A 26,841-nucleotide genomic window follows, 5' to 3' on the forward strand; every position below is an offset into this window, starting at 1 on the left:
ACAGTGACAATGATCGCAAGCCATATATGCATATGGATGAACGGGTTAGCAACAGAACAGTAAGAACAAATCTTGGGACACATGTACCATAAATAACAGTTGGAGAGCAGGATATGAAGCAAATCTAACAACTTAAATTCGACCAATTAATTAGCCAGTATAAGTAATTTACTTACTAAAGCAAGTCTGGGCAAATTCATAAACCATATGAGGTATTCACACCATTATCAGGCGTGCTTTCCAACTCGGGAGTGAGGAAGTGCAGTAAAAACGAAAGTGTAGGAAATGCGAGCCTTTTCTACACAATAGATAAGTCACACAAAATTACACGCAAACCATCCTGTACAGTTAGAATACACGCAGCCAAATGCCATCGTGTATAGAGTGTAGAGAAACAAAGTTGGCATTTAAGAAGGCACAGCTTGAACTCTCCTCCAAAAATGTAATCATCGAACTCCTAGAAAGCAACATCCAAGATCTTGCACAAGAATTAAGAAACCTCAAAAATGCAAAGACAACCCCAGAATCTGAATCAACATGGAGTGAAGTTGTTAAAAAAAAGTCATAAGGTACGTCCGCCAACTGATAGCTTCACCCTTCATGTCCCCCCAACGTCAACCAATAGCAGTGCAAAATCGCTATAATCTCCTAGAAAATGAAGAAATGAGATATGCAGCCCTAAACACTAGTGAAAAAAGAAATGTGAATGTATTAGGAAATTTGAAACTGAAGAGAACAACACTGACAACTGCAATCAGGAAATGAGATACTACCAACTCACATCAAAGAGAGTCAGTAATGCATAATTATGAGGAAATTAGCCCGCCGAAAACTGAACACAGCAAAATGCACCCAAAACCCAAGAAAAGAATACTTATCTTTGCAAACAGCCATGGCCAAAATCTTGCCACATACGTAAATAGCATTGTAACAGGTGTCACTTGTAGTGCTATAGTGATACCTGGAGGGGGAATAAAGCAGGTCACCAACAGCACTGTTGAAGACTGTAAGGACTTAGGACAAAATGACAAAGTCATATTGATATGTGGAACCAACGACGTGTCAAAGAATGAAGGAACTACAGTCACCAACACCCTGAAGCATGTCCTGAGCCATCTAACCCATACCCAAGTAACAGTAGCAAACATTCCCTTACGTCACGACCTTGAAAGAACTTCATGTGTAAATGATGCAATCAGAGCTGTAAATAAGGACATTGGAAAAATATGCAAAAGTTTAAGAAACTCATCATTACTAAAGCTGGACACACTGCAGAGAAACCTGCACACAAGACATGGATTGCACTTCAACAAGACCGGAAAACAACATATTGGTAAATGTATCATGAACATGAGCTATGCAAACAGTAACCAAGTGCAAAAAATAATACCCCTAAAATGGACAGGAAAAGTCTCAAATGTGAAGTGTGTAAATGGTGAACGTATTAAAAATAGTGAAAATCATAATGAATTGATACATGATGGAACAGGAAAAGAGGTGAACAAAGGAAGAGGTAGTGAAGTAGTGAAGTGGTGAGCAATGGAAAAAATAGGGATGTGGTGAAAGATGGAAAAGTTAGTGAAGTGGTGAATGATGAAAAAGGTAGTGAAGTGGTAAGCAAAGGGAAATGTAGTGAAATAGAAAATAATGAAAAGGATAGTGATGGGAGAATTGAAAAAGGTAAGGGAGTGAATGTTGGCCAAATTAAAGATAAACAAAAATAGATTTTTGTACGAACATCAGATAGAATTAGGAATGTTCCAGACAAAGTGAAAAATGATTTTTTATGCTAAACGATAAAGATGCAAGTAAAATTAAAGCTGTAAGGGATATTAATACACAATCTACAATAATGGTAAACAATCAATCTAAACCAGTAAAAAACAGGGAACAGAAAGATGTAAAAATAAACAATGTATGGGCAGGGAGAGACGGAATGGCAATATCTCTGAATATTTTCCACCAAAACATCCAAGGTATAAACAATGACAAAAAACTACAGATAGTCACTTTTAACAGATAAACTAGCAGACATAGTCTGCTTCACAGAACATTGGCTAAAATCAGGAGAAATTTCCTTCATAAACTTTCCAGACTTTTACCTAGCGTCAAACTACTCAAGATGCAACATGTGGAGAGGGAGATCATGTATATTTATAAAGAAGAACATAGTGGCAAATGAATGCAAAATAAATGATCATCTCAATATTGAAAAACATTTCGAATCTTGCATAATTGAACTACCTCTCTTTAAAATTACAATAATATGCTTTTACAGAACACCGGATAGTGATTTAAATATATTTATCAATAATGTAGAAAACATTCTGAACCACTTCCAACAAACCAATAAAAAGGTAGCATTAATAGGTGACTTTAATATTGATTTTCTGAAAAAGAATATACACCATAAACTCAGCATGCTTTTAAACACCTTCAACTTGGAGGCTATGGTAAAAGAACCGACCAGAGTGACAAAAAACTCCAAAACTGCTCTGGATCAAATACTTTTAAACACACTACATTTTGCAATGTTCAGTAGAGGTTTATGACACAGGTTTTCTGATTACTTTGCACAATCTTTTAAAATTTCGATTCCTTTCTCTCACAAAAGAAATGGAACTGAAGCCACAACTGAATACATAAAGAAAAGAATATTTAATGACAATAATTATGTACTTTAACCACTTACTTAGTAAAGAAAACTGGAAAGATATATGTGAGTAAACCAGGCATTTGATAAATTCCATAATACTTTTTCCTACTATTATGATATAGCTTTTCCAAAACAACGAGTTAAGAAACAAAAACAGAAAAACAAATCTTTGATCACAACGGGAATAAAAACAGCAAGTCAAAAAATGAGATTCCTTATGAAAGCCAGAAAAACTACAAACATAACTAAAAATTTTTAAGAATATTTCAGTAAATATAAATCAATATACAGAAAAGTGCTTCAAGCAGCAAAAAAAAAATTCACAATGACAAATTAATATCAAACAACTCTAACAAATCCAAAGCTATGTGGGATGTAGTAAACAAAACATTACGCAGAAACAACAGAGTGCAAGAGAACATCACACTGCAGAACAATGAGTTAACCATAAAAGACCCCCAGGCAGTGGCAAACATGTTCAACAAGTACCTCACTTAATTAGAGATAAACAAACTGAAACCACATCAAACCTATTCACAAATAAAGGTAAAATCCTGTAGCACATCAATGTACCTACAGCCAGTCACTGAAAAGGAAATGGAAAACATCATTTCAAATATGAAAAGTAAATGGTCCACCAGTCTGGATGATTCTCCCCGACAAATTAAAGGTGGCAAAAATTAAACCAATATACAAAAAGGGGGATAAGCACAACATAAGTAACTACAGACCCATAACATTACTCTCCCCCTTCTCTAAAATTATAGAAACTGCAATGAACAAATAATTGACAACCTTTTCAAGAAAGAACAACATAATCTCAAATTCACAACATGGCGTTTGGAAAGGCAAATCCATAAATACAGCAATATTTGAATACTTAGAACATGTCAGAACACTCTTAGACAATAGAGAACAATGCGTTGGACTATTTCTAGACTTAACAAAAGCTTTTGACACAGTATCACATGACCAACTCGCAAATAAACTAAACCACTATGGTATAAGGGGGCTGGTAAACTCATGGTTCAAGTCCTATTTACAAAACCACAGTCAAATTGTGGAAATCTTACATACAAAAAACACTTCTGTATCTGCCTGCCTTTCTAAACCTTGTAAAGTATCATGTGGAGTCCCCCAAGGCTCGATCCTGGGACCAATTCTATTTATCATATACATAAATGACTTGTCATCAAACTTAGAGCGAACCAAAACAACTTTATATGCTGATGACACAAGTATAGTGCTGACTGGCAAAAATGAGCAAACACTTAATTCTAACATCAAGCACACAACAGACAGACTTTCAGAGTGGTTCAGCAGCAACAAACTAACAATAAATAAAAACAAAGCAGTAGCAATAAAATTCCACCATCCAAGCAATAAAAGCAACAACATATCAACTGTAAACATAGAAAATGAAGACATTAAATTTGAAAATTCCACAAAATTTCTGGGCATATGGATACAAGAAAATCTCAATTGGAACACTCATATTAACTATCTAGCAGGAAAATTAAGCAAAATCATATATGGCATATATGCAGCAAACAGCACAAAAGTATTTAATCTTCATAAAAAAGTATTAAGAATTATGATGGGAAAAATGGAATGAACCATGTAGGGAAATCTTCAGGGAACTTGGCATTCTACCACTACCCTGCCTCTATATACTTAATTTATTATGGCATGTAAAAATGGATCTGTCAAAGTTCTCCAAATACAACAAGGAAGTACATCATTACAACACGAGGAATAACTCCAATCTTGGAGTTCCAATGCATAACTCATGACTATTTGAAAAAGATCCAAAATCCACAGGCATCCACCTATACAACAAGTTACCAGATCACATAAAAACTATTGAACCAGTAACCAAATTCAAAAATAAATTAAGAATCATCTGTTGTACCATTGCTTTTACTCAGCGAGTGAATTTTTGGACATCTAATGCATCAACTCAGTTGTGGGTTGATAGAGTGGAGGTTCATCGATTCATCCAAAAGAGTGCTGGATCCAATCTTACATGCTGTACCTGTTATACGTATCACACGAGTGCAAATTTAGTATCATATTATAATGTTATTAGTCTTACCTTTATATTATCTCTCAATATTTAATGTTTTAATCCATTACAGAATATTATTTTTATATTGTAACTTTAGCATGTCTTACTGGTGTTACTTTTATGTATAGACAGTAAAACTAATACAAGTACACACCTCCAAACATAAATCTGTAATAGGATAAGGTATATTTCATTGTATGTATATTACATATTACATTATTATATTTCATTGTATTAGTATATTGTAATGTTTGACTGACATGTCCAATATCACAGCATGAAAATGCAAATGTGATTCATGGACGAAATGAATCTAAATCTAAATTCCCAGCACAGAGATATCTTTCGTCCATGGCGGCTGACAAAGAACTAGTCAGTGACTAAAAGTTAAAAATAGCTTCTACTTTCATTAACAAAATATTATATATCCAGTGTGTGCTGTGATTGAAATATTTGAAAAGAAACACTGTTACGTGTCACTTATTTTACACTTTTAAATGTACAGCATACTCTTGAAAGTTGTCTTAACAGGAGAAAGTAGTTTATAAAACTGATTTTGACTCACTTTTCCATGGTTGGGCAAGCATTGGCAGCAACAGTTGGTGGCCCAATGTTTTACAAACTTCAATTTGCCAACCAACGTAAAACAACCTTTACCACATAAAAACTGTGCTTGGCCCAATGGTTCTAGTTACTTGGATATAATATTGTGATAAGTGTTCTCCCATTACAATAATTTGAAAAATAATAAAATATATTGAGCTATTGAACAAAGTCAGTAGATATTATACTTACAGCAAACTTCCAGACAGCATGATATTTGAGAGTCCTTTGAAAGGAGTCCTTAGTTTTACTTCTATCCTCACCAACTTTTCCATGCCAGCTAAATTCATCAAATTCAACAAGAACATGTAAGACCAACTTCAATTTGCCAAACAATGTAAACCCAACCTTGCTCATGTAAAATCTGCATTTGGCCCAACTTTGTTGGTTACTTGGAATGTTATCTTAAGTTTGAATTGAGTGCATGTTATCAAGTTTTACTCCCAAGCTGTTCATATATCATTTGCTGCTGCAGATTTCTTAAAATTAAATGTATCTGGGTATTTTCATTTAGTATGTGTTGATTTTGTATATCAACCAATAAGATATGCCTTTATAATTTGTTCTACTGAAAAACAATTAAAATATTAGATGGTGACCAATATTGATTATGTAGCTCAAAATATATTTGAATATTCAAAGATTATTCAAGAAATAAAAATAATGTAAGAGAGTAATGTAAGTTTCATTATTCCAAGTCATGGCCAATCAGAGAAACAGAGAAAGTGTACTTTTGAAGATACGTTGAAAAGAAACCAGATTTTAAACCTGGAGATGGCAACTTGAGAATGGTGCATTGCAACAGCAGATCATAGACATTTGAGTAATCAAAAAACATAAAATACTCCTAACCAATCACTCTAGATGGATCCCTTTTTCCTTCATTGTTTCATGGCATTTTGTATAAAACAGAATGAGAAGATAATTTTCACATTTTAGTGCCCACTGACACTACCCCCAGGTACATCATCCCAAGATACATCTTTGCTGCCATTTTCTTTCACATGGTAGTAATCTGTTTATGCAGTAAAAATGTCACCAAATGCAAAGAAATAGACATTTTAAACAATGCACCTTTCAGACCCTGAAACCAATTCAGCTTAGCAATTTCAGTGCTCTAAGCCTCTACATCTCCTCTCTACAACACCAGAGCCCAGTGTTATGTCATGAATGGTAATTATTTACTCCACATTGCTCAATAAGAAATTTCTTGTATCCCGACATAAAATAGTCCATTTTGTAGATTTACAAAGATTTGTAAATGGATACATTGCTACAAACCCATTCACATTGTTAATATTTATATTTGTATTGCTTGCTTAATTTTACATTTTAAATATAATGGTAATCATTTTAACATGTTAAAAATACTAGGAATGTAGCTGTAAGGTATTTATTACAAATATTTTTTCAAGTAAGAAATGTGCAATACATTCATAAATTTCTCAACATGCAGATTATTATATTCTCAAGAAATTCAGCATTGTTTCTTTCTTTCAAGAGCCCATTAGAAGACGAACAAGCCTTTTGTTTGAACATCTTCCTAAAAGACAACTAACAACAGGAGATCTGAGGTCTTCACGAGACCTGCTGAAGAAGCTATGTGAACTGTCTCTCGTAAGCATAACAGTAACTTACTCTTCTTTTTTTTTTCCTCACACTAAGGTATGGTTATGGTGGGGGAGTCATGTTTGAGTAGCATAGTGAAGAGAACATCAATCAAATAAGTTTCGTAATTTCCATCAGGATATTTTTAAGTTGCATCATTGTATCAGTGTTTCATGCCACACCTTACAACGTTATCAATTTCATAAGCAGATGAAATATATATCAAATTAAGCTGGTCCTCAATGATTCTTTTCCACAATCAGCTACATTTAAAGATCATTAATGAAGGGCTTGTACCTGTTATCTGTACCAAAGTTGGCATTTATGCCATTCAATTTTATTTTATTAGACACCAATGACACCCATGTAGGTCTTGTGCATTGGTGTTACCAAAGAGAACCAGAAGGTGCTTGATTCCTATTGTGCTATACTATTAAAATTAATGAATGAGTTTGTGTTTTAAGTCCACTTTTTATGCAGTAAGGCTAATCAGGACTGGACCTACAGTTTAAAGTTGGATCCGAACCACTATGTGCCTCCACTGGGTATCAAACCTGGGATCCCTTGATTACAAGACAACGATGCTACCACTGTGCCATCGGTGACTATTAAAATTAAAATTAAAAAAATGGGGTCTACACTAGGGATGGCCAGATCCGGATCCTGGCGGATCCGAAATTTGGATCCGGTTGGCTCCGGATCCAAAACAATTTTGGATCCGGATCCGTGGATCCGGAACTTTCTGATCCGGATCCTAAAATTTTTCGGATCTGGATCCGCGGATACGGATCCGAAATTGTTTGATCATCCCACATGAGTGCTTCTTTTGAAAGTGAGATTGTGTTTATAACATATTGTTACCTGCTAATATATATATATAGTGCGCGTGCGCGATTTCTAATGAATACACTTACAAGGGAGGTTATCTAAGTGTCCCCCTCCGATTTCCATGAAATTTGGCAGGTGTATAGAGGGACCCAAAGGAAGAAGTACATGTTTTTGTGTTTCAGCTAAAAAACGGATTTAGGGGACAACCCCCACCCCCACTCAAATGTCAAGATGAGGAGAAATTGAAGTAAGGATCTGACCCCAAAACCATGTAAATATGGCATAGGAAGAAACAGGGGGCATAGGGTCCCTCTATACACATGCCAAATTTCATGGAAATCGGAGGGTGACACAGGGGTCAGATCCTCACTTCAATTTGTCCTCATCTTGACATTTGAGGGGGTTTTTGCCCCTAAAACAGTTTTTTAGCTGAAACAAAAAACACGTATTTCTTCCTTTGGGCCCCTCTATACAATTGCCAAGTTCCATGGAAATCGGAGGGGGACACAGGGGTCAGATCCCACTTCAATTTGTCCTCATCTTAACGTTTGAGGGGGGGTTGCCCCCTAGAACAATATTTTAGCCGAAACAAAAAAACACGTATTTCTTCCTTTGGGCCCGTTTATACACCTGCCAAGTTTCATGGAAATCGGAGGGGGACACAGGGGTCAGATCCTCACTTGAATTTGTCCTCATCTTGACATTGAGGGGGGTTTTGCCCCCTAAAGCAGTTTTTTAGCCAAAAAAAAAAAAAACACGTATTTCTTCCTTTGGGCCCCTCTATACACCTGCCAAGTTTCATGGAAATCGGAGGGGGACACAGGGGTCAGATCCCCTCTTCAATTTGTCCTCATCTTAACATTTGAGGGGGGTTGCCCCCTAGAACAGTTTTCTATCCGAAACAAAAAAAAACACGTATTTCTTCCTTTGGGCCCCTCTATACACCTGCCAAGTTTCATGGAAATCGGAGGGGGACACTTAGATAACCTCCCTTGTTAGTCTTACACTTTATAATTATATAACACTCCATATATTATAATGTTTTTATTTTAATTTTTAAGACTGTAACTGTAGAACAATTGTATAACTTTTGTATAACATTTCTATCTTATTAAATGTGTTAAAGGTTTCATCCTGGAATGGAATGTCTCACATTTATGTGTGTTTCCATTTCCAATACATTCGAATGAATACATATTCATTTAAATGGCATTTACAAAATCACCTCTGACATTTTATGTTAAACAAGTAGGATTATTTTTATGCACGAGTGTGTTAGCCGATGAGTAGCAAATTATTTTAGGAACAATACTTGAAAAAAAATCTTGTAGGACTAAGAAATGAAAAATTTCTTTGTAATAGAAGATCATAATACCTTTTAAGGTGTGGTAATATTATAATGGGATTGAGATACGAAACTATAAGATCCGGATCCGTTTGGCCATCCCTAGTCTACACATACACACACATTAAATCCGAGAAATAGAAATAAAATTCAGAATTAAAAATAATAATAAATATCTATGTTATTACTTGCAGATAAATTGAAGTGTCCTTTAACTACTTGGAAATATAATATAAAGTTCTTGCTGTTTGTGTTTCAATTTTCTAAATATTTGTTTCTTTTCAGGATGAAGTCAAACCTGAATTTCCCAGGGCATTTGCAAACTTCATTCATACATCAAGAATTCTTTCTTATCCAGCATTATCTCAGTTGGTAGCTAGATCGTCTGTTATTTGTGATACTGGCAGGTAATATTTCATGGAGAGTTCCAGTCTAAGAATGGGTGTTCTTTGTTACTGTCCCTTTATCAATTTAATTTAATCCTCACTCATGCTTCTGATCATCATTAGCCAAATGCGACAGATGATCAACATACCAAAAAAACAAAAAAAAAAAAAAAAATGCAAAAAGTATTTCATGCACCTAAAGAATAATGTTAACAGCATTTCCTTCTGCTTGTGTTAATCCAAATTTGTGGGATATCCTGGCATGATTATCACACAATTTTCATTGTTGTTCTTGTAATAAAGTGTGTCTCATTGGTGAAAGAGCATGATGCTTGTCATTGATTGACATTGAACTAAGTATTTATCATTTTTAATTTGTTTGTCAATCTTGACTTATTTCTATTATGTTTTGTTTGATCTTAGTTATCACTAAAAGTATTTTTACATGTATTAATGTTTTTTCAGGAAACATATCATGGATGCATTGCCACTCATGGGAACAGCTGCATCAGTTTCAGTTATGAAAGATTTGATTACAAGAGAAGAGGTACAAACTGAATTGCTTGATGAATGGCTTCTAACTCTTGCCTTCATTCCTAGGTAAGTTCTTATAACATTGTATTTTCTTTTCTTGCATATGGTCATTAAACTGTATGTTACTATGCATCCTCTTTTCCCTGGACATAAACTCTGTTTAGGTTATAAAAAAGCCATCGGGGAGGATTTTCTTTTCAGAGTAAAATGACCCGGTTCTTTTTACAAATCTTTAACAAAAAACTTAAAACGTTTAAAAATAAGCTCACTATGTGTCATGCTAGTTTGAGTGTAAATACAATCAACACTAAAATCAATACTGAAACACCTAGCGACCAATAGTTCAGTATCAGAAATCCACACAAACCCTCATGCATTGCACAATCTCACTCATATCTACATCCATTTGGCTGTGGTATCATGTAGTGTTTATTTGATCTAGCCATGCTTTGTTGTTGTTTTTTAGAGTTACATTAGAAAATAGAAGTGCAGAAATATGATACAAAGTTATTTTACAAGAGCAAAGCTAGAAGTATGTAGAGAACTGAGAAGGAAGGAAAAGAAAATACATAAGAGAAAGAAAAAAGAGAGTGTGGAAAGTAAAATGAGACAAGTGGAATCATTTAATGGAAAACGAGAGAGTAGAAGATTCTATAGAACTGTCAATGGAATGCGAGGATTCCAAACTGGAGCATATATATGTAAGGATAAAGACGGACGACTGTTAAGTAATGACCAGGATATTTTAATTAGATGGCAGGAACATTTTAATGAACTTTTGAATGAACAAAACCAGAATGGAAGTGGAATGGAGCAAGAACAGAATCAGCATACGGAAGAAGATCAGAATGTAACAAATCCCCAGCTTAATGAACAGGAAAAGCAGGGACCTAGCCTTGAAGAAGTTAAGAGTGCCATTGAGAAGCTGAAAAACAATAGAGCGCCAGGATCTGACAAAATAACAGCAGAGATGATGAAACTTCACGGAAGGGATTTCTTGAGAAGCATTCAAAATCTACTAGATAAAATATGGAAGGATGAAGAAATCCCATCACAATGGGAAGAAGGTATAATATACCCACCCCATATATAAGAAGGGGGATCGCCTACAAACAGAAAACTATAGAGGCATCAGCAAACTTAACACCGGATACAAAATTCTCTCTAATATACTTTTCCGAAGGCTCTCCCCGTATGTAAACAAAATAATAGGTGACTACCAATGTGGCTTTAGAGAGGGAAAATCGACCTCAGACCACATACATACAATTAGACAGATATGCGCAAAGACAAAAGAATTTGGAATAAATACATATCACCTCTATATAGATTTTAAATCTGCGTATGATACCATACGAAGGAACGAGCTGATTGAAGCCATGAGGGAATTCAACATCCCACAGAAATTAGTAAATCTAGTAGAAGAGACTCTAAAAAACGTGCGATGTAGAGTACAAATAAGAAATCAGCTATCTCAAGAATTCGAAACAAAACAAGGATTGCGTCAAGGAGATGCCCTGTCATGTATGCTATTCAATATTGCACTAGAAAAGGCTGTCAGAGAATCAGGCATAGACACTAGAGGAACTATAATAAACAAGTCAGTGCAAATGATGGCATATGCAGATGATGTGGTTATAATAGCTAGAACAACAAGAGCATTGCGTGAAGCTGTAGCTAATCTCCTTACAGCAGCACTAAAAATGGGGCTTGCAGTAAATGCTGCTAAAACAAAATATATGGAAATAACCAAGGTGCATACTAGTACTACACATCTTGAAGTTAACGGGCTCTCCTTCGAGAGAGTACAGGAATTTAAATATCTTGGTGTGTATATAACAGAAAAAGTAGATTCTCTGACAGAGATTCAACACAGAATAAGTATGGCAAATAGAAGTTACTTTGGACTTGGAAAACATATGAAGTCCCGGTATATCAGAAGGAAAACAAAAGTTAAGCTATACAAAACGTTAATAAGACCTATTTTAATGTATGGATGTGAATCATGGATTATAACTAAGAATGCTGAGACAATGATCGGAAGTTTTGAAAGGAAGATCCTGCGCAGGATCTATGGTCCTATATGTGAAAACGGATTTTGGAGAAGAAGATACAATAATGAACTATATCAACTCTACCAAGATATAGATATTGTGAAGGAAATTAAACTAATACGGTTAAGGTGGCTAGGACATATATACCGAATGCCAGATAACTCGATGTGCAAAAAGATAACGTTTATGCATATGGAGGGCAGGAGAAAAGTAGGAAGACCACCTTTAAGGTGGGTTGATTCGGTAGAAGAGGACCTAAGTATGCTGGGAGTTAGGAGTTGGAGAAGGAAGGTGCTGGATAGAGATGGATGGCGGAAGATTCTGAAGGAGGCCAAGGCCTGTGATGGGCTGTAGTGCCAGAAAAGAAGAAGATCATGTAGTGTTTATTTGATCTAGCCATGCTTTGTTGTTGTTTTTTAGAGTTACATTAGAAAATAGAAGTGCAGAATTAAAAAAAAAAAATACTGATGCAGTAATGTAGACCTATTTCAATAAACCATAAACAATTATGTTAATGTAGAAATGTAATATACTATATGTGTTAACTAATTATTTTTTTTGTTAATAATTTTAAAAAGTAAGATGTTCTCTTTTCATTTCACAAGACAACTCTCTTTTTCAAAACAACTTGGAGCAGTCCTGTGCAAATAAATATATCATACATATGCAAGAACCATTTTAACCCATTACTGCCCAAATTATTTATTTTTCGAAATTTCTAGTATCCTTTGAAACCCTTTTGTAGTTTGTCTAAAATAATGCCAAAATAATGATTTTTATTTTTTTCGACCAATAGTCTTTTAGTTTTAGTTTGTCGACAAATGTCGACAGTGAGCACGGATGGCACCATCAATACCGAATAACAAAACCTTAATAAACATGATTATTTTACTAAATATATGGGCAGTTATTACAACGAAATGCCACATATTTTATATTTTTATTGTTTGACATTCAGATTATATTGATACATGAACATATTTACAAGATATTACAATGCTCATTCACATTTTTACATTTGCAGCGGTACATAATAAAATTCTATCAATTATTTTTGAATTGAGTTGCTACTTTCGAAACTAAGTAAATAAAGACATAATTAAATTTTGGAAATAGAAAACAATGCATACTTTGTGTAAGTGTTTCTGATCTATTTCTGAGTGTGAAATGCCTCTGAACACTATATATGGCATCCGACATTGCACTTCTTACATTTCTTACTTGTAGCCTTTCCACAATGTCCACAACGTACTTGCTTGGAAACAGTTTCCAAATGATGTGATGTGCCATCAAATCGCACTTCAGGCAATACTCTGGATGAGACTTTAACGCTTGGCCTTCCTGCTAGTGGACGGTTTTTCACGTACGACTGCATATAATTCCGTACTACATACCTCGTAAATGAGAGCAGATCAAGCCCATCTTCTTTTCCTTTAGCAGTCGGGCGGAAAAGTTGCCATGCGTTGTTCATGGAAACGTTAAGCAAATAACTTATCATTGGCCAATACCACTTCTTGTTCCTGATACTAATCCTGTAGCATGCAATGTTTTTGTCCATGCGGTCAACACCACCCATGTAAGTATTGTATAGAGCAACACACGAAGGTTGAGGAACTGAAATGTATTTTTTGTCAGCATTGCTCCATCGCCTTGCATGACCCAGAGGTGGCACACCCGAGACAGTTGATGCTACTGTAACGATGTTGTTATCATGGTAGCGTACAAGAGTAATGCCAGTACTTTTGTCTGTTAGTTGATGGTAACTTCCCCGCTCTTGTTTCCTGCACGAACTAACATCCGGAAGTGGAGCATTTTCTACACGATTTGGGCGAACCGTACCAGTTCCATCGTGACCGTTTGCTTGTAAATGATCCAGCAGACGAATGGAAGTAAAATAGTTGTCAAAAAACAGAGAGCCGTGAACTAGTCGAAAGTTCGGATATCAAATCCATGACTACAGAGCCACCTACTCCTAATTCTGGTATTGTATTTCCCGTCGCAGCACCTTGATACGGCTCTCCTTGAATAAGATATCCAAGACGCGTCGACAATGCCCATAGTTTGAAACCAAAGCGAATGGGTTTCTCGTGGATGTGCTGTTTGGCGCCATGTCTCCCATAAAATGGCACCATTGACTCGTCAATTGAGCGATATGTATCACCTGGATAAAATTGAAGCCAACGCTCATTTATCATAGACCAAACTGGCCTTATCTTCCCAAAACGATCAACAGCGTCTAGTTTTGAATTGTCACAAAAATGTATGTATCGCAGTATTTCTTCAAACCTATTCCTTGACATTGCTTTCGAAACACCTGCGTGATGTACATCTTCAGATAATTACCAATACATTCTGGTTCTAGCCATTACATTGTATCCAGAAAGGAATAATATTGCAAAGAAAAGTTTGAGTTCATCCTTGCACAATGAAAATGCAGGTTTTCCCTTCTGTACAGCATACTCAATTGTGGATTGAACTATAAATTCAATAACTTCATCGTCCAAAAACTTTTCGAACAATTGTACCGGTGTGAAATCATTTTGAAGAAAGTCGGGCCGTGTGAACTCGATCGAAGGTTTTTCTCCGATGTCACTCTTTTCCCACTTACGAACTTGAGACTTTATTCTCTGATGTGAAGGTATAACTTTTACTCCAGTCTTGATTTGTTTACTCTCGATTTGAACACAACTACCGGGATCTTTGCTTGTTGACGCTTCAGATTTTGGTCGCTTCTGCGGAGGACTTCCAAAATCAAACTGAGGCACATCGGACACTGAAACAGCTGCAACATTATCGCACGCATCATCATCTGGATCACCCTGTCTCAAATGCACTATTCCCTTATTGGTGATTTTGGAGCAAACCAGCACTGCACCTGTCCGAAGTTGATTACCAGAAAGTTTGTTCGTATCTCCAACCGGTTCATCTTCATCACTATCACCATCGCTTAGAAGAACATTCTCAGGAGGCTCGGTGTATACAATTGCATCTAAGAGGTCGTCTGTCTCTTCTAATATACAAGCGATCTGCTCTACAGTCAACCTGGAAAAATTATACAACTGATATCGTAACAGGGCCGGTGATGAAAACAGTGGACCCGTCCGTGCTCACTGTCGACAAATGTCGACACTAAATTATAACGACGTACGTAGAAGATGGTAACAACCATTCAACGAAAGTGAACATAGCGTAAATATAACCAACATGTGCTATTTATGCACACATAAAAATAACCTAATTAAGATTTAGGATAATACGAAAAAACATACCTATTGCTAGCAGCCATAGCGCACGATGCAAACACAATGCAAACACGTGTGTACAACAATGACTCCCCAAGCTCTGTGGAGGGAAACTGAAGGTCACTCTGCTGCAGTCGCTGAAGTAGTTGCCAACTCATCCACGAAAGTTATCGTTGTAAACAAATATCACAAAACCCATGAGAAAAAAATTATACTAAATTATTAAATTTTATGTCGACAAATGTCGACAGTGGGCAGTAATGGGTTAACAGCTTTCAAAAAATATGTTTAAAATCTACATCATATTATAAACCCTTATTATTAGTATGGCCATTGAAAACCTTTTAAGAGCATTTCAAAAATATGTTTATAAACTACATTACATTAGAAACCCTTGTTATTATTATGGTGCCATACATCACATCATTATAAAGTCACAGTATTGTTGAAATAGCCTAGCCTGGAATGGCTGCTAGATGGGGATCAGGATAGTCATCTCCTGACACCAAAGAGAGAAGTGAAACACAACCATTATTTTTATAAGGGTGATACAATTATTCCAAAGAAGCTGCAGGACTGCAATTCTACCTAGGTATGATCAGAAATGTAATCAATCAGTGTCACAGTGCTCATCAGTCAGTCAATTTTCACTCCCAATACATCTTCAGGTTAAAGTCATTGTGACCAAAGTCTCGTGAATAAGGTTAGTGAATACCTCCGGGCTCCAGGATGCTCCCATCAGGTTATACTTGTCATGCAAATCATTATCATTCGGGCCTTGTAGCAAAGGAAAGCTGCCTCGTTGGGTCAGTGGTGTTAGCGAGGATAACTCCAGAATATTACTTTTCGATTTTGCATTTTCTCGAGACACTTGGTGTTTCCACTTCATGCTTTCGACTCAGTGATGAGGTGGGAGGGGGAGGGGTGCTACTTGTATGGCATACAGAAGAATTCGTAACATCTGTTCCAGGATAGAGACAGATAGAAGGCTTATGTTACTGTGGAAATGAACTTTCAAGTGTGATAAGAAAGTAAGTAGCCGTGTGAGTGGCAATACATCTTGCCATGAATGTTCCAGCTTTGAGTCCTGCTCTGGCATGGTTGAGTGTCTCTTCACAAATTTCATTTAATCATCGTTCATCCTCATCATCGCAGTTAGCCTAAAGAAGCAAAAAAGCAACCCTGTTAAATAAGAAAATCAAAATATAGAAAGTAAGTAATTTATTTATTATAGAAATTATACACGTAGCCAAGCTAACATCATTCATTATACTTTCAGGCCAGACATAGCAACAGTTTCAGCTGCAGCTCCCCTTCTAAAAAGTGGAGTATCTGAAAAGCAAACTTTGCTTAGTGTTTCTGCTCTGGTTCATTCATACTGTAGATGGAACACAGACTGCAAGAATGAAAATGAAGTTTTGGAAATTGTAGCTTACTTGGAAAGTTTTGTTCAGATGGGATGTCAAGAGAAACCAAACAAGAGGCAACCAAGAGAAAAGGTATTCTTCTAAATTTATTATGCCCTATCTTAGAAAAAGAAATAGAACAAAGTACTTTAAAAATTTATAATAATAATAATAAATAATAATAAAAATAAATACAAATTTTACAAAAATTAATGTTTTGTGATATGATGCAATAACTTCGAAATTAAATTATTTAAAAAAAATGCTAAATCATAAACATGTTTAATTTTCTTAAGCTGAATGTAATTTAGGATTAAATTGTGAATAATTCTACTAATCACTTATGCCCACTTGAGTTATATGTGTTTTTATTAAGGAAATAATTTGCAATCAAGGGGTCCTGGGTTTGATAATGGGTGGAAGCAAAGAGTAGTTCGAATCCCACTTAAAACTGAGGGTCCAGTGCTGATTAGCTTATCTGTGCATAAGGTGGATTCAAAAAAAAATAAAGTCATACACTTTTATAGAAGTAATTGCCAATACTTATTTGAACATGTTTAAATGTAAAAAAAAACAATATTCATTCCACTTCCAATGTAAGCATGATATTAAATTAATTTTCAAGTTACATGGTGAATAAAGTTTGTCTCCCAGCAAATCTGCATTTTTATTTAATTTCTGCAATTGAATACTTCCCAGTGTTCACCAAATTTAATGTAACCCAAAAGTTAGAGGAATGCATGTTTATTTTTTGACGGAAACATGAAATGCGAAGCTTTCCTGGTGACGAATGATGAAAAGATTATCTCCGGCATGTCTCACAATGGTGCAAAATGGACTGAAAAATGTGAAATAAACCCTTGAACACAATATTTAGAGTTTATTTACTGATTAAACTCTTTCTGAAGTCTGAATTATCCTGAGTTATGCAAATCTCAGAAAATTGATTAATTCTGCTGTAAATATTTGAGATGCAAAAATAGACTCCTTTACACAGGAATGTAGTTAATACTCTGAGTGTGCTATTAGAAGGGAAAAGTTTATTTTGTGTAATAAGTACAGTTTTCAAATCAAATTTAGAAATATATTCACCACTTTAACATCAAAATTCCATTTTATATACTGCTTTTGATCCCGAAATGAGCCCAGTATGGTTTTGCTCACAATAAATATGTGGCTCTACCAACGGCTAACAATTTAACATGATAAACAGGGAGTGATATATGTAATTAAACTCATTAAGTCAATATTATGAACTTTGTTCAATTTCTAAGAAAAATTCCAAGTTTTGCCAAGTTTCTAACTCCATGCAGAAACAATTACGGAATAGAAATTTTCTATCTAAAGTTATGCATTGCTCTGATATAGAATCTATCCAACAAAAGTACTATTAGAGATATGATGGTGATATCTCTCTGCTGCCGGCCCCGTGGCAGAGTGGTTAGCACATCGTGCTATGATACCAGGGGTCTTGGGTTCGAATCCCAGCCTGGGAATGGATGTTTGTGAGTGTCCATTCATTAATTTCATCATATCATCTCACAATTAGCCAAAAGTGCCACAAAAAGCAAAGTAAAATAAAGCAAGTCAATCAATCAATCATATCTCTCTGTTCCTTTATGTAAACTGAAAATAATGTTATGTTAAAATTTTACATACAAACATGCTATTTGGAGTAATTAAATGCAAATATTTTTGAATAAGTTTACATTTTCACACATTCTAGATTTCTCAGTAACCTAGTTTATATTACATATACATTTGTAAGCAATTATATTTGTTAGATGTCATTGGGAACACACAATTGTATATATATATTTCTCTATTCATAATTAAAATTAGTTTGAACTCTGTTTTGTAAGCAGAAATTTAAAAATCTCCAACAGAAGTAATTATATGTAGAATTATGTAAACAGTACTACCAAAGTAATAAGAAAATTAATGAGTGTATCTTTTTTCAGGTCTTGATTGCCCTTAAAGCACTAGGAAATATAGGAATACCAACATCAACATTAACCCAGAGTTTACAACTTTGTGTTGAAGATACTAATATGCCAATAGAAATCAGAATAGCTGCAATAGAAGCCCACAGGTATTAGTGTTTTATTAAATATCCCCTATAATGTGCTAAGAACCACATTTGATATTAAGTTTAACTTATTGTAAATCCTTCTCCATATATTCCACTGTTTCAAAGTGACTTTTCACAGTCAAGTTGTCCATGGAGCGGCAGCTAGCATGCCAAGCAACGAGAGCTCATCTTCCGGCAAACTGGATGCAACATCCGCGTAACTTAAAACCCTAGCTATGTAATAAAATTGACAGTTGTAATTAAAATGAGCATGTACCTTGATACAAGAGCTGTTGGAAATGTCCTCCTGCTTCCACACATTTACGGCATTTTTTAAAGGAAATTTTACTAACATGTATCACTTCCTCTTCCAAAATTGCTTCATTTTCTTTCCTGATGTTTTCTTTCAATTCTTCTAATGTATGGCTTCAGGATTAAAAGCTTGGTAGCTCGCCATGCAGATGCCATGAAAATGTTTGGTTCTTGTGCAAGGCGCCTGAGGAATTTGTGAGGTGTATGTTCTAGTTGTGCTCAAACATCATCTAGTTTCTTCTTAGTAAGCACACGCTGTTTCACTCTTCGCTTCTTATCAAGAAGAGATCCTGTTTCCCTAAATTTGTTCACAAGTTTTTGAATACTGTCTGTGTGTGGAACAGGAACATCTTGAAATTCTGCTGCAAAATGCTTTCTAACTTCCCTACAAGAATTCATAATGACTTAAGAGTCCTACATAAAAAGTTGTTGTTTTATATTGCACTGTAGAAAGCACCAGTAATACGTAAACTAAAACAAAACAATCTAAAACACTTGTTAGCAACTTAACACTTCACAGACATGTGCAAACTGGATACCAGGTATCTGGATAATGAAGCACTGATGTGTCCAGTGCCAAGGTCAGCATAAAGCTCTCAGTGTAAAATGCCGGCAGATGCGCTCTCACTGCCCGGCACGTTAGTCACTGTTTCTTGGACGACTTGACAGTGAAAAGCACTGTAGTATCATCATTGAATTTGAATAGATCTCAATTGGAATTTAACCAACCAAATAAGAGACATCAGAGAGTGCATAAGATTACATAAGAAATGTATATGAATACAAATTGGTGATATTGATTGTTAAATTGTATGAAAATTAATTAAAAAGTTTGCTGATGTGTACATTAGTACCGTGCGTTCATTTCGATCTTCAGCCGAGAGATCGGGAGAAGCGTGGCAGGCGGCTCTGATGGAGATGCCGACATTTGCGACCTGTAATGCTCGCTTATTTTTATGGACATATGCAGACATTTATATAAATATTGCAAAACGAGCACTAACCTGTGTTATAACACGCAAAAGTTATTCTGTAATTCGTCCAAGTTCTGCCCTTATATACACAAATAAATACGCTTTAGAAACAATGTTAAGAGCCACAGATAATAAAACATTTTAATCATAGTTTTGACCAGTAACGTCCTGCTTAAGTTAATATCCTTGAAAGAGTTTTGTGTCGATGGGGATCATTTGGAGGTTTCGAATGTGCAACACTGTATCAAGATTACGCTGCAGACGAAACTGTTAAAAGTAAATGGTTTTCGTGACCTTCCTTGCAATCCGAAATCTCAGAGCTCGAGTTTTTTGTTCCTTCTCGACTAGATGAAGACAGAGCTGTGAATATAGTGGCGAGCAGATGTAAATCAAGAGCGTGTTAATTTCGTACTCTGCGCAAGAGTGTTATTCTTGGTTACTTGCCGTTACTTGTTTGTGTTATTGCAGTGTGTATGTGTGTTGGGTCAGTGAGACGATTGGATTGCCAGCCGCAAGGTTCACGTTAGAACAAAGAATTTTCATTTATGACACTTACGTGAAAACAGACTCGTGTCAAGACGTGTGTAGGCAATTTGTACAGAAATTCCCAGGCGTTTCACCTCCACATAGAGATACGGTTAGACATCTTGTCCTTAAATTACAAGAAACTGGATCGTTAAATTTCAAAACACCTAAGCAAAAATGACTGATTCTAACTGAAGCAAAACTCGATGAAATTGGTGCAGCGTTAGAACGTTCTCCACACAAATCTCTACACCGTGTTTCACAGGAGATGGTCGTGTCAAAATCATAAGCACATACAGCCACTAAGCTACTAAAATTATAACCGTGCTCTTATAACACAGGTTAGTGCTCATTTTGCAATATTTATATAAATGTCTGCATATGTCCATAAAAATAAGCGGGCATTACAGGTTGCGAATGTCGGCATCTCCGTCAGCCCCGCCCGCCATGCTTCTCCCGATCTCTTGGCTGAAGATCGAAATGAAAACTAAATTATTTGGAGCAAAAAGCAATGGAATTCCACATATGTGACCGAGAACAAGGAGCAGTATAGGGGCTCTCAAAATATGTGTCTAAATTGTTCTCAAGTTCTGAAAGAAGTTATTTCTTTTATGTCCAAGCCCTAAAATCTTTGTGAAAGGAGAGATGATTTGGAGCTTTGAAGAGCACTTCAGTTTCAGTTGTGTTCTCAGATGCTCATTTTATCTTGGGACCCTGTGAGAGAGCCAAATGTAATTTCTTTCATAAAGTAATTTACCTATTTATAAATATTAAAATGTTTGCATAATTTGAAATAAATTGGAAGTAATAAGAGAAGTAGGTTAATAAAATAAAAATTTTCAGTATCTCTTCTAAGATCATAAACAATTTTTTTTTATTTTCCAATTATTTTATAAAATGTGTCTTATCTTCTCAAATTTATTTGAATGACAAATTGTGAGAGTAAATCTTTTATCATTTAATACTTGTTTTATCTCACCCAGATAGCATGTAAGCTAACTGCAAGTTAAATCGACATTCGATTTAACTTGCAGTTAACTTACGCGCTATCTGGGCATGATCCTGGAGAAATATTATTCTGCCAGCCTCCATGGCAGGGTGGTTAGTACAACATGCTTCAATGCCAGAGGTCTTGGGTTTGAATCCCTGCCTGGGCATGGGTGTTCTTTGTGATTGTCCCTTCATCAATTTCATCATATCATCACTCATCCTCATCTTTGCGATTAGCCAAAAGTGGCAGAAAAGCGAAGGAGAGAAAATCAAATCAATCAATCAATCAAATCAAATTTTATTCTAGGCAAATTTCTTTCAATGTATTTATTTCATTGTAACAATCATGCAAGGTGCAAGTTTAATTTATCCATTTTTATACTGACTTGATATTTCTATAAATATTAGGGATAGGCTGATATGAAATTTTGACCAATACCGATAAAGTACCGATATAAAATTTACCGATAACTGATATTCTACCGATCCGATATAAAATTAGAAATGGTCCTTGAAGAACCTGAAAGGTTGATTGACCTTAATAAATTGTTTCAAGGTGACTGCAGTGCAAAAGAAGTTGCATCTTTAGACATTTACTTTTTTTAGAAAGTAGAGCATGGAGATTATCCATAAAAATTACAACAAAATGGCAGAATTTATTGATATATCGGATTGGTAAAATAATCGGTAATTGTACCGATAAACCGATACACAGATATGCCTATTTCGGCCGATACCGATAACTTTTAATATTCTTATCAGTATGAAGATGTAAGTCATATACACTTTGAGAAGTGAGTTTCGAAATGTTCAATTCCAGTTTCGAAATGTTCAATTCCTGTTTCTAAGGCATAAACAATAACTGTCATGGTCACATACATTAATGAGGAAGGTGAATTAATCATGCAAACTCTTTATAAATGTTTCCCATTTTACACTGTATTGATGCATAATTATTGGTATTGGTTACATTTATATAGATTTAAATTTCTACAAATAAAGTACAAATAACCAATATTTAATTGATCTGATGTTGATGGTCCATCTGATCTGATCACGGTTCATTCCTAGTAGTGAGTTTTGCCTTAGAAAAAGAATGAAAGTGTTTATAGATTCACTTTACAAAACTATATTAATGATATTTCTATAATCATAAAAAACAAGCAAGTACAATTTTGCAATAAACTCATGGCAATATTAGAAAAATTAGATCATGAAATTATTGGCAATTTTAATTATAAAGCATTACACCAATATGCTTGCATCAACCAATCCTAATAGAGTACCAATTTATCTGTGCCATCAATAATTTATACAGGTGCTCTATTAATATTTTTTAGATCTTTGTTGTTTGATTGTTTCTTGATTTTATTTTCAGACGGTTACCATGCGAAGTGGAGAGAGACTACTTTTTGAATATTTTCAGTAACATGTCAGTAGACTCAGAACTACGCATTGCAGCTTATTTGGAAGTTATGAAATGTCCAACTTACTTAACAGTTAAAGCCCTTAAACATTCTTTAGAGCAAGAAGATGTGAATCAAGGTACATTAATAATTTTAGGTTTATCATAAGGTAAGAGATGTTTGTTTATTTCATTGTTGTGCAATGCTCTGTAGCAGAGTGAGTACATGTGTTGCTGAAGTTGTTTGCTTTGGTTTCCTACAGCCTAGCAGCTAACAAAAACATTTTTCTGTTTATGCCTCTAAATTTAATTTCAATCTATTTTATTGGTTTGACATGGATATAAATACTACAGAGATTTCTTTGTAAATGTTTACTTTACATTAGTAGGTTAGAAATTCTTTAGATGATAGTCTCCCAATAGATCAATATTTATTATGTTTTTAGCAGCAGGCATGGGCGTCCGGAAGGGGGGGGGCAAGGGGGGCTGTGGCCCCCCCTGGAAAACGAAAGTCAACAAAAAATTACATACTTCACACATATCATTTAATTTCAGCCACAATAATGTGTGTTAATTATTGCACGAACATGATAAATTCAAATTTAAGCAATGTTTTTTGAGGGATGAACACTATTATTGGGGCAAATATGCCATGTTGGCACCCCTGTAAAAAAAATACCTTTCTTGCCCCTCCCTGGAAAAAATCCTGCGGACGTCCATGGCAGGAGGGTATGCAGAAAATTAGGTGTGTGACATCACACAAATATTTACTTTGCATGCAGAACAAATGTACACAACAAGCCAAAATAATAAAAAATACACAGTACTCATTGTCAAAAAAGGAAGTGTGTAATAATGCTTTTCTAGGGCAAAATTACCAGCCCCATGGTGGGGTTGTTAGAGTAGATATGACACTAGGGGTCCAAGGTTCAGGTTGAGTAAGGCATAGTTGAGTGGCGAAGCGTGCTGTCTCTGGAAGGGTAGGCACAGGACAGAGCAGGGGAGGGGGGAGCTGTGAATTTTTAAAAAAGTAGTATGTGAAAATATAGCCCCTAGAAAATAAAATATAATATATTGCCTGAATCTCATCTACTGCTGTTCGAAAAAGTCGGGACAAGGATTGAAAGGGATAATGTAGTGATTAACGCTCTCGCCTTATAAGAGAATCAGAAAGTTCGTTTTCTCCTGGAGGCATTGGTTTAGATTCTAATTTAATCTAGTCTCGATTATATATCTGAGAATAAAGGCAGTTCTGTCTCGAAGGTCAGAAAACAGTGACGATGGGACTCCCTGTTCTGACCACGCGTCACAAAATGAAAGAGCCGTTCTGTCAGGCCCTAGCCCTCTTACATTTGTTATAATAAAGCTCCTTGTAAAAATTATTTGCTACTTCAATAACAGTATTGTAAATGTGTCTTGCATTAAAGAAATGGATCACTCCGCGGCAGATTGATTATAACAGCGCGCTACGACAAGGGCCTCAGGTTCGAATCCCCACCTGGGCATACTTGTTCTTTGTAAGTGTCCCTTCGTCAATGTCACCATATCATCGCTCATCCTCATCTTCCAAATTAGCCAAAAATGGCAGAAAACCAAATAAAATAAACTAAATCTATCAATCAATTTTAACTCTTATTATGCATATAATTCTTCTTTAGCATGCGACTTTTCTTAAAATTATAATATGATTTAGAAAATGATGAAATGCTAAATGAGAACATGGACACCTTTCTGTGGAACATACCGACCAGAAAATTTCAGAAACATGGATTCTCTCAATACGTTTGCACTGTACTTTGCCCCCTTTTTCGGATGAAGTCTGAGGCCAGCCTCTCCGTGTACGTTACAGGCGAATGTGCCCCTGAAATTATGTTTTCCCACACGAATTACATAGGTTGTTATGGGACCAGCTGAGGCACTCCCAGGCGGGCCTCGCTGAATGCGCAGATCACGTTTCAGTCAGGGTTGGAAACTTGCAGTAATTATCGGAAGACATAGAATTTAAGTTTTCTTTTATTAAACGTCGTTTAATGAAATTATAAGTAATAAAATAATCCGTAATAGACAAATATATTTGGGTAGGCCCGGCCTCCGGGCCTCATAGAACGCTTCGCCACTGATTTTGTTGCATTTGTTTTTAAATAAATGTTAACTTCCTAACTAGTTTTCCTTTGGTTATTCTGCTGGAAAAATAATTAAATTAACTTTATATCTATGATTGACTATCAAAATAATTTGCTTTTTTAAAATAAATCTGAAATGAAGGATATCAATTTTCACAGAAGGTTGACTAGCTAGTTCAACCCCCCATTCCCTGGTGATGTTCATGTATATTTCCATAAATGTAAGGGTAAAGATGTAAAAGAGAATGCAGAAATAGAAAGAATGTTGAAATTTATATACCGTATTTGCTGGCATATAAAATGCACTTTTTTCCCCCTTTAAAAATAGGTCTGGAAAACAGAGTGCATCTAATATGATGAAACTCAGTTTTTTATTATCTTCATTTCTGGAAATTTTCTCTGTTTTGAGTTAGATGATTTCTTCCTTGCAGTGTGTGATGATGAATATTAAATTGTATTCTTTCCTAGTTAAATTAGGTTAATTATTTGTTGAAAGTAGACCTATATATTACTTCATATTTGAAATACTAGAAATTAATTATATATTCAGTGATAAAGCTTTTTCCTCAAAATTGTGTACAAAACAGAGTATGCAGCAAAAACAATACTTTATTTCTAATTTCAGTTGGAGCATTTGTGTGGAGTCACATGCAAAATTTGCAGAAGTCTTCAATTCCCAGCAAAATTGAGATTCAAGGGCTACTGACAGATCAAAATTTGAAGCGAAAGTTTAGTCAAGACATTCGTAAATTTTCTCATAATTATGAAAATTCAATTTTTTATGATGAGTATAATGTTGGTAAGTATTACTTCTTGTGACTGCTTTACTATGTAAAGTAGATTGTGAAATAGTTAAAGCAATAAGTTGATCAATTGAATTTTTTGCATGTGTACAGTATATTCAAATAATATTTATTGGCTGAAAACCTATTGCATTTTTTAAAATCAAAATGATATAACAATGGGTTTTTGAACTTCAACTGCAGTAACTTATTTTAAATTTTGCTTTGGTTGAAATTTAAGTATTTATGTAGGGATTTTGCCCCATTCCTTCAGTGGAAACATCACTCTCCCCAGAAATATTCAGACCATCCCACCTAAAATAAAAATTTAGTAAATGTCAAAGTTTATGTTGAATGTTTCTAAATCCCAAGTTGCAGAGGTCTTTTCATTTTCAATATTTTAAATAGAAAGAAATCTTCAAATGATTTCATGGGCCTTTCCGATGGTTCAGATGCCACTTTAAACTGTAGGTCCAATCCCGATTAGCCTTACTGTGCATAAGGTGGACTTAACACACCAAATAAATCAAAAAATCAAATGACTTTATGGGAGTGCAAAGTTCTAATATGAAGAAAAACCTTTGTGACAAGAATAGCAATATAGTTACTTACTTACTTATTCCGATCCTCTTCTACTGATTGGTGTCGAGGTTTTGTAGAGAGCTCGCCATCTGTCACGATCTTCTGCCAACTTCCTTCCTTCACTCCACGAGATGTTCCTCCTGCTCAGGATATCCTTCATTCCCTCATTCCATGTCCTACGTGGTCTTCCTTCCGGTCTCTTGCTTCCCATACCTGTTTAGGTTTTCGATGTTCAGGCATTCTACTGAGGTGTCCAAACCATCTGAGTTGCGCTTGAGCTCCACATCCTGATATATTGGTTTTTTGTTTAATATTATTCTGATTGTTTGATTTCTGATTTTGTCCCT

The 26,841-nt window shown here is 35.3% G+C and overlaps 1 protein-coding gene across 1 annotated transcript in view; it reads left to right on the forward strand.

Moving 5' to 3' along the window:
• Apoltp (Apolipoprotein lipid transfer particle) overlaps positions 1-26,841 on the forward strand; it is a 335,784-nt gene that overhangs the window by 95,432 nt on the left and 213,511 nt on the right. The window contains exons 8-14 of the mRNA XM_083117428.1: positions 6,829-6,944; positions 9,394-9,515; positions 9,960-10,094; positions 16,604-16,823; positions 18,692-18,822; positions 22,981-23,147; positions 25,756-25,929. Of these exons, the coding sequence (XP_082973554.1) occupies positions 6,829-6,944; positions 9,394-9,515; positions 9,960-10,094; positions 16,604-16,823; positions 18,692-18,822; positions 22,981-23,147; positions 25,756-25,929 (1,065 nt within the window). The remainder of the gene's footprint in view (positions 1-6,828; positions 6,945-9,393; positions 9,516-9,959; positions 10,095-16,603; positions 16,824-18,691; positions 18,823-22,980; positions 23,148-25,755; positions 25,930-26,841) is intronic.

This window comes from Lepisma saccharinum, chromosome 2 (assembly GCF_977018435.1).
Source record: "Lepisma saccharinum chromosome 2, izLepSacc3.1, whole genome shotgun sequence".
NCBI classification, from domain to species: Eukaryota; Metazoa; Arthropoda; class Insecta; order Zygentoma; family Lepismatidae; genus Lepisma; species Lepisma saccharinum.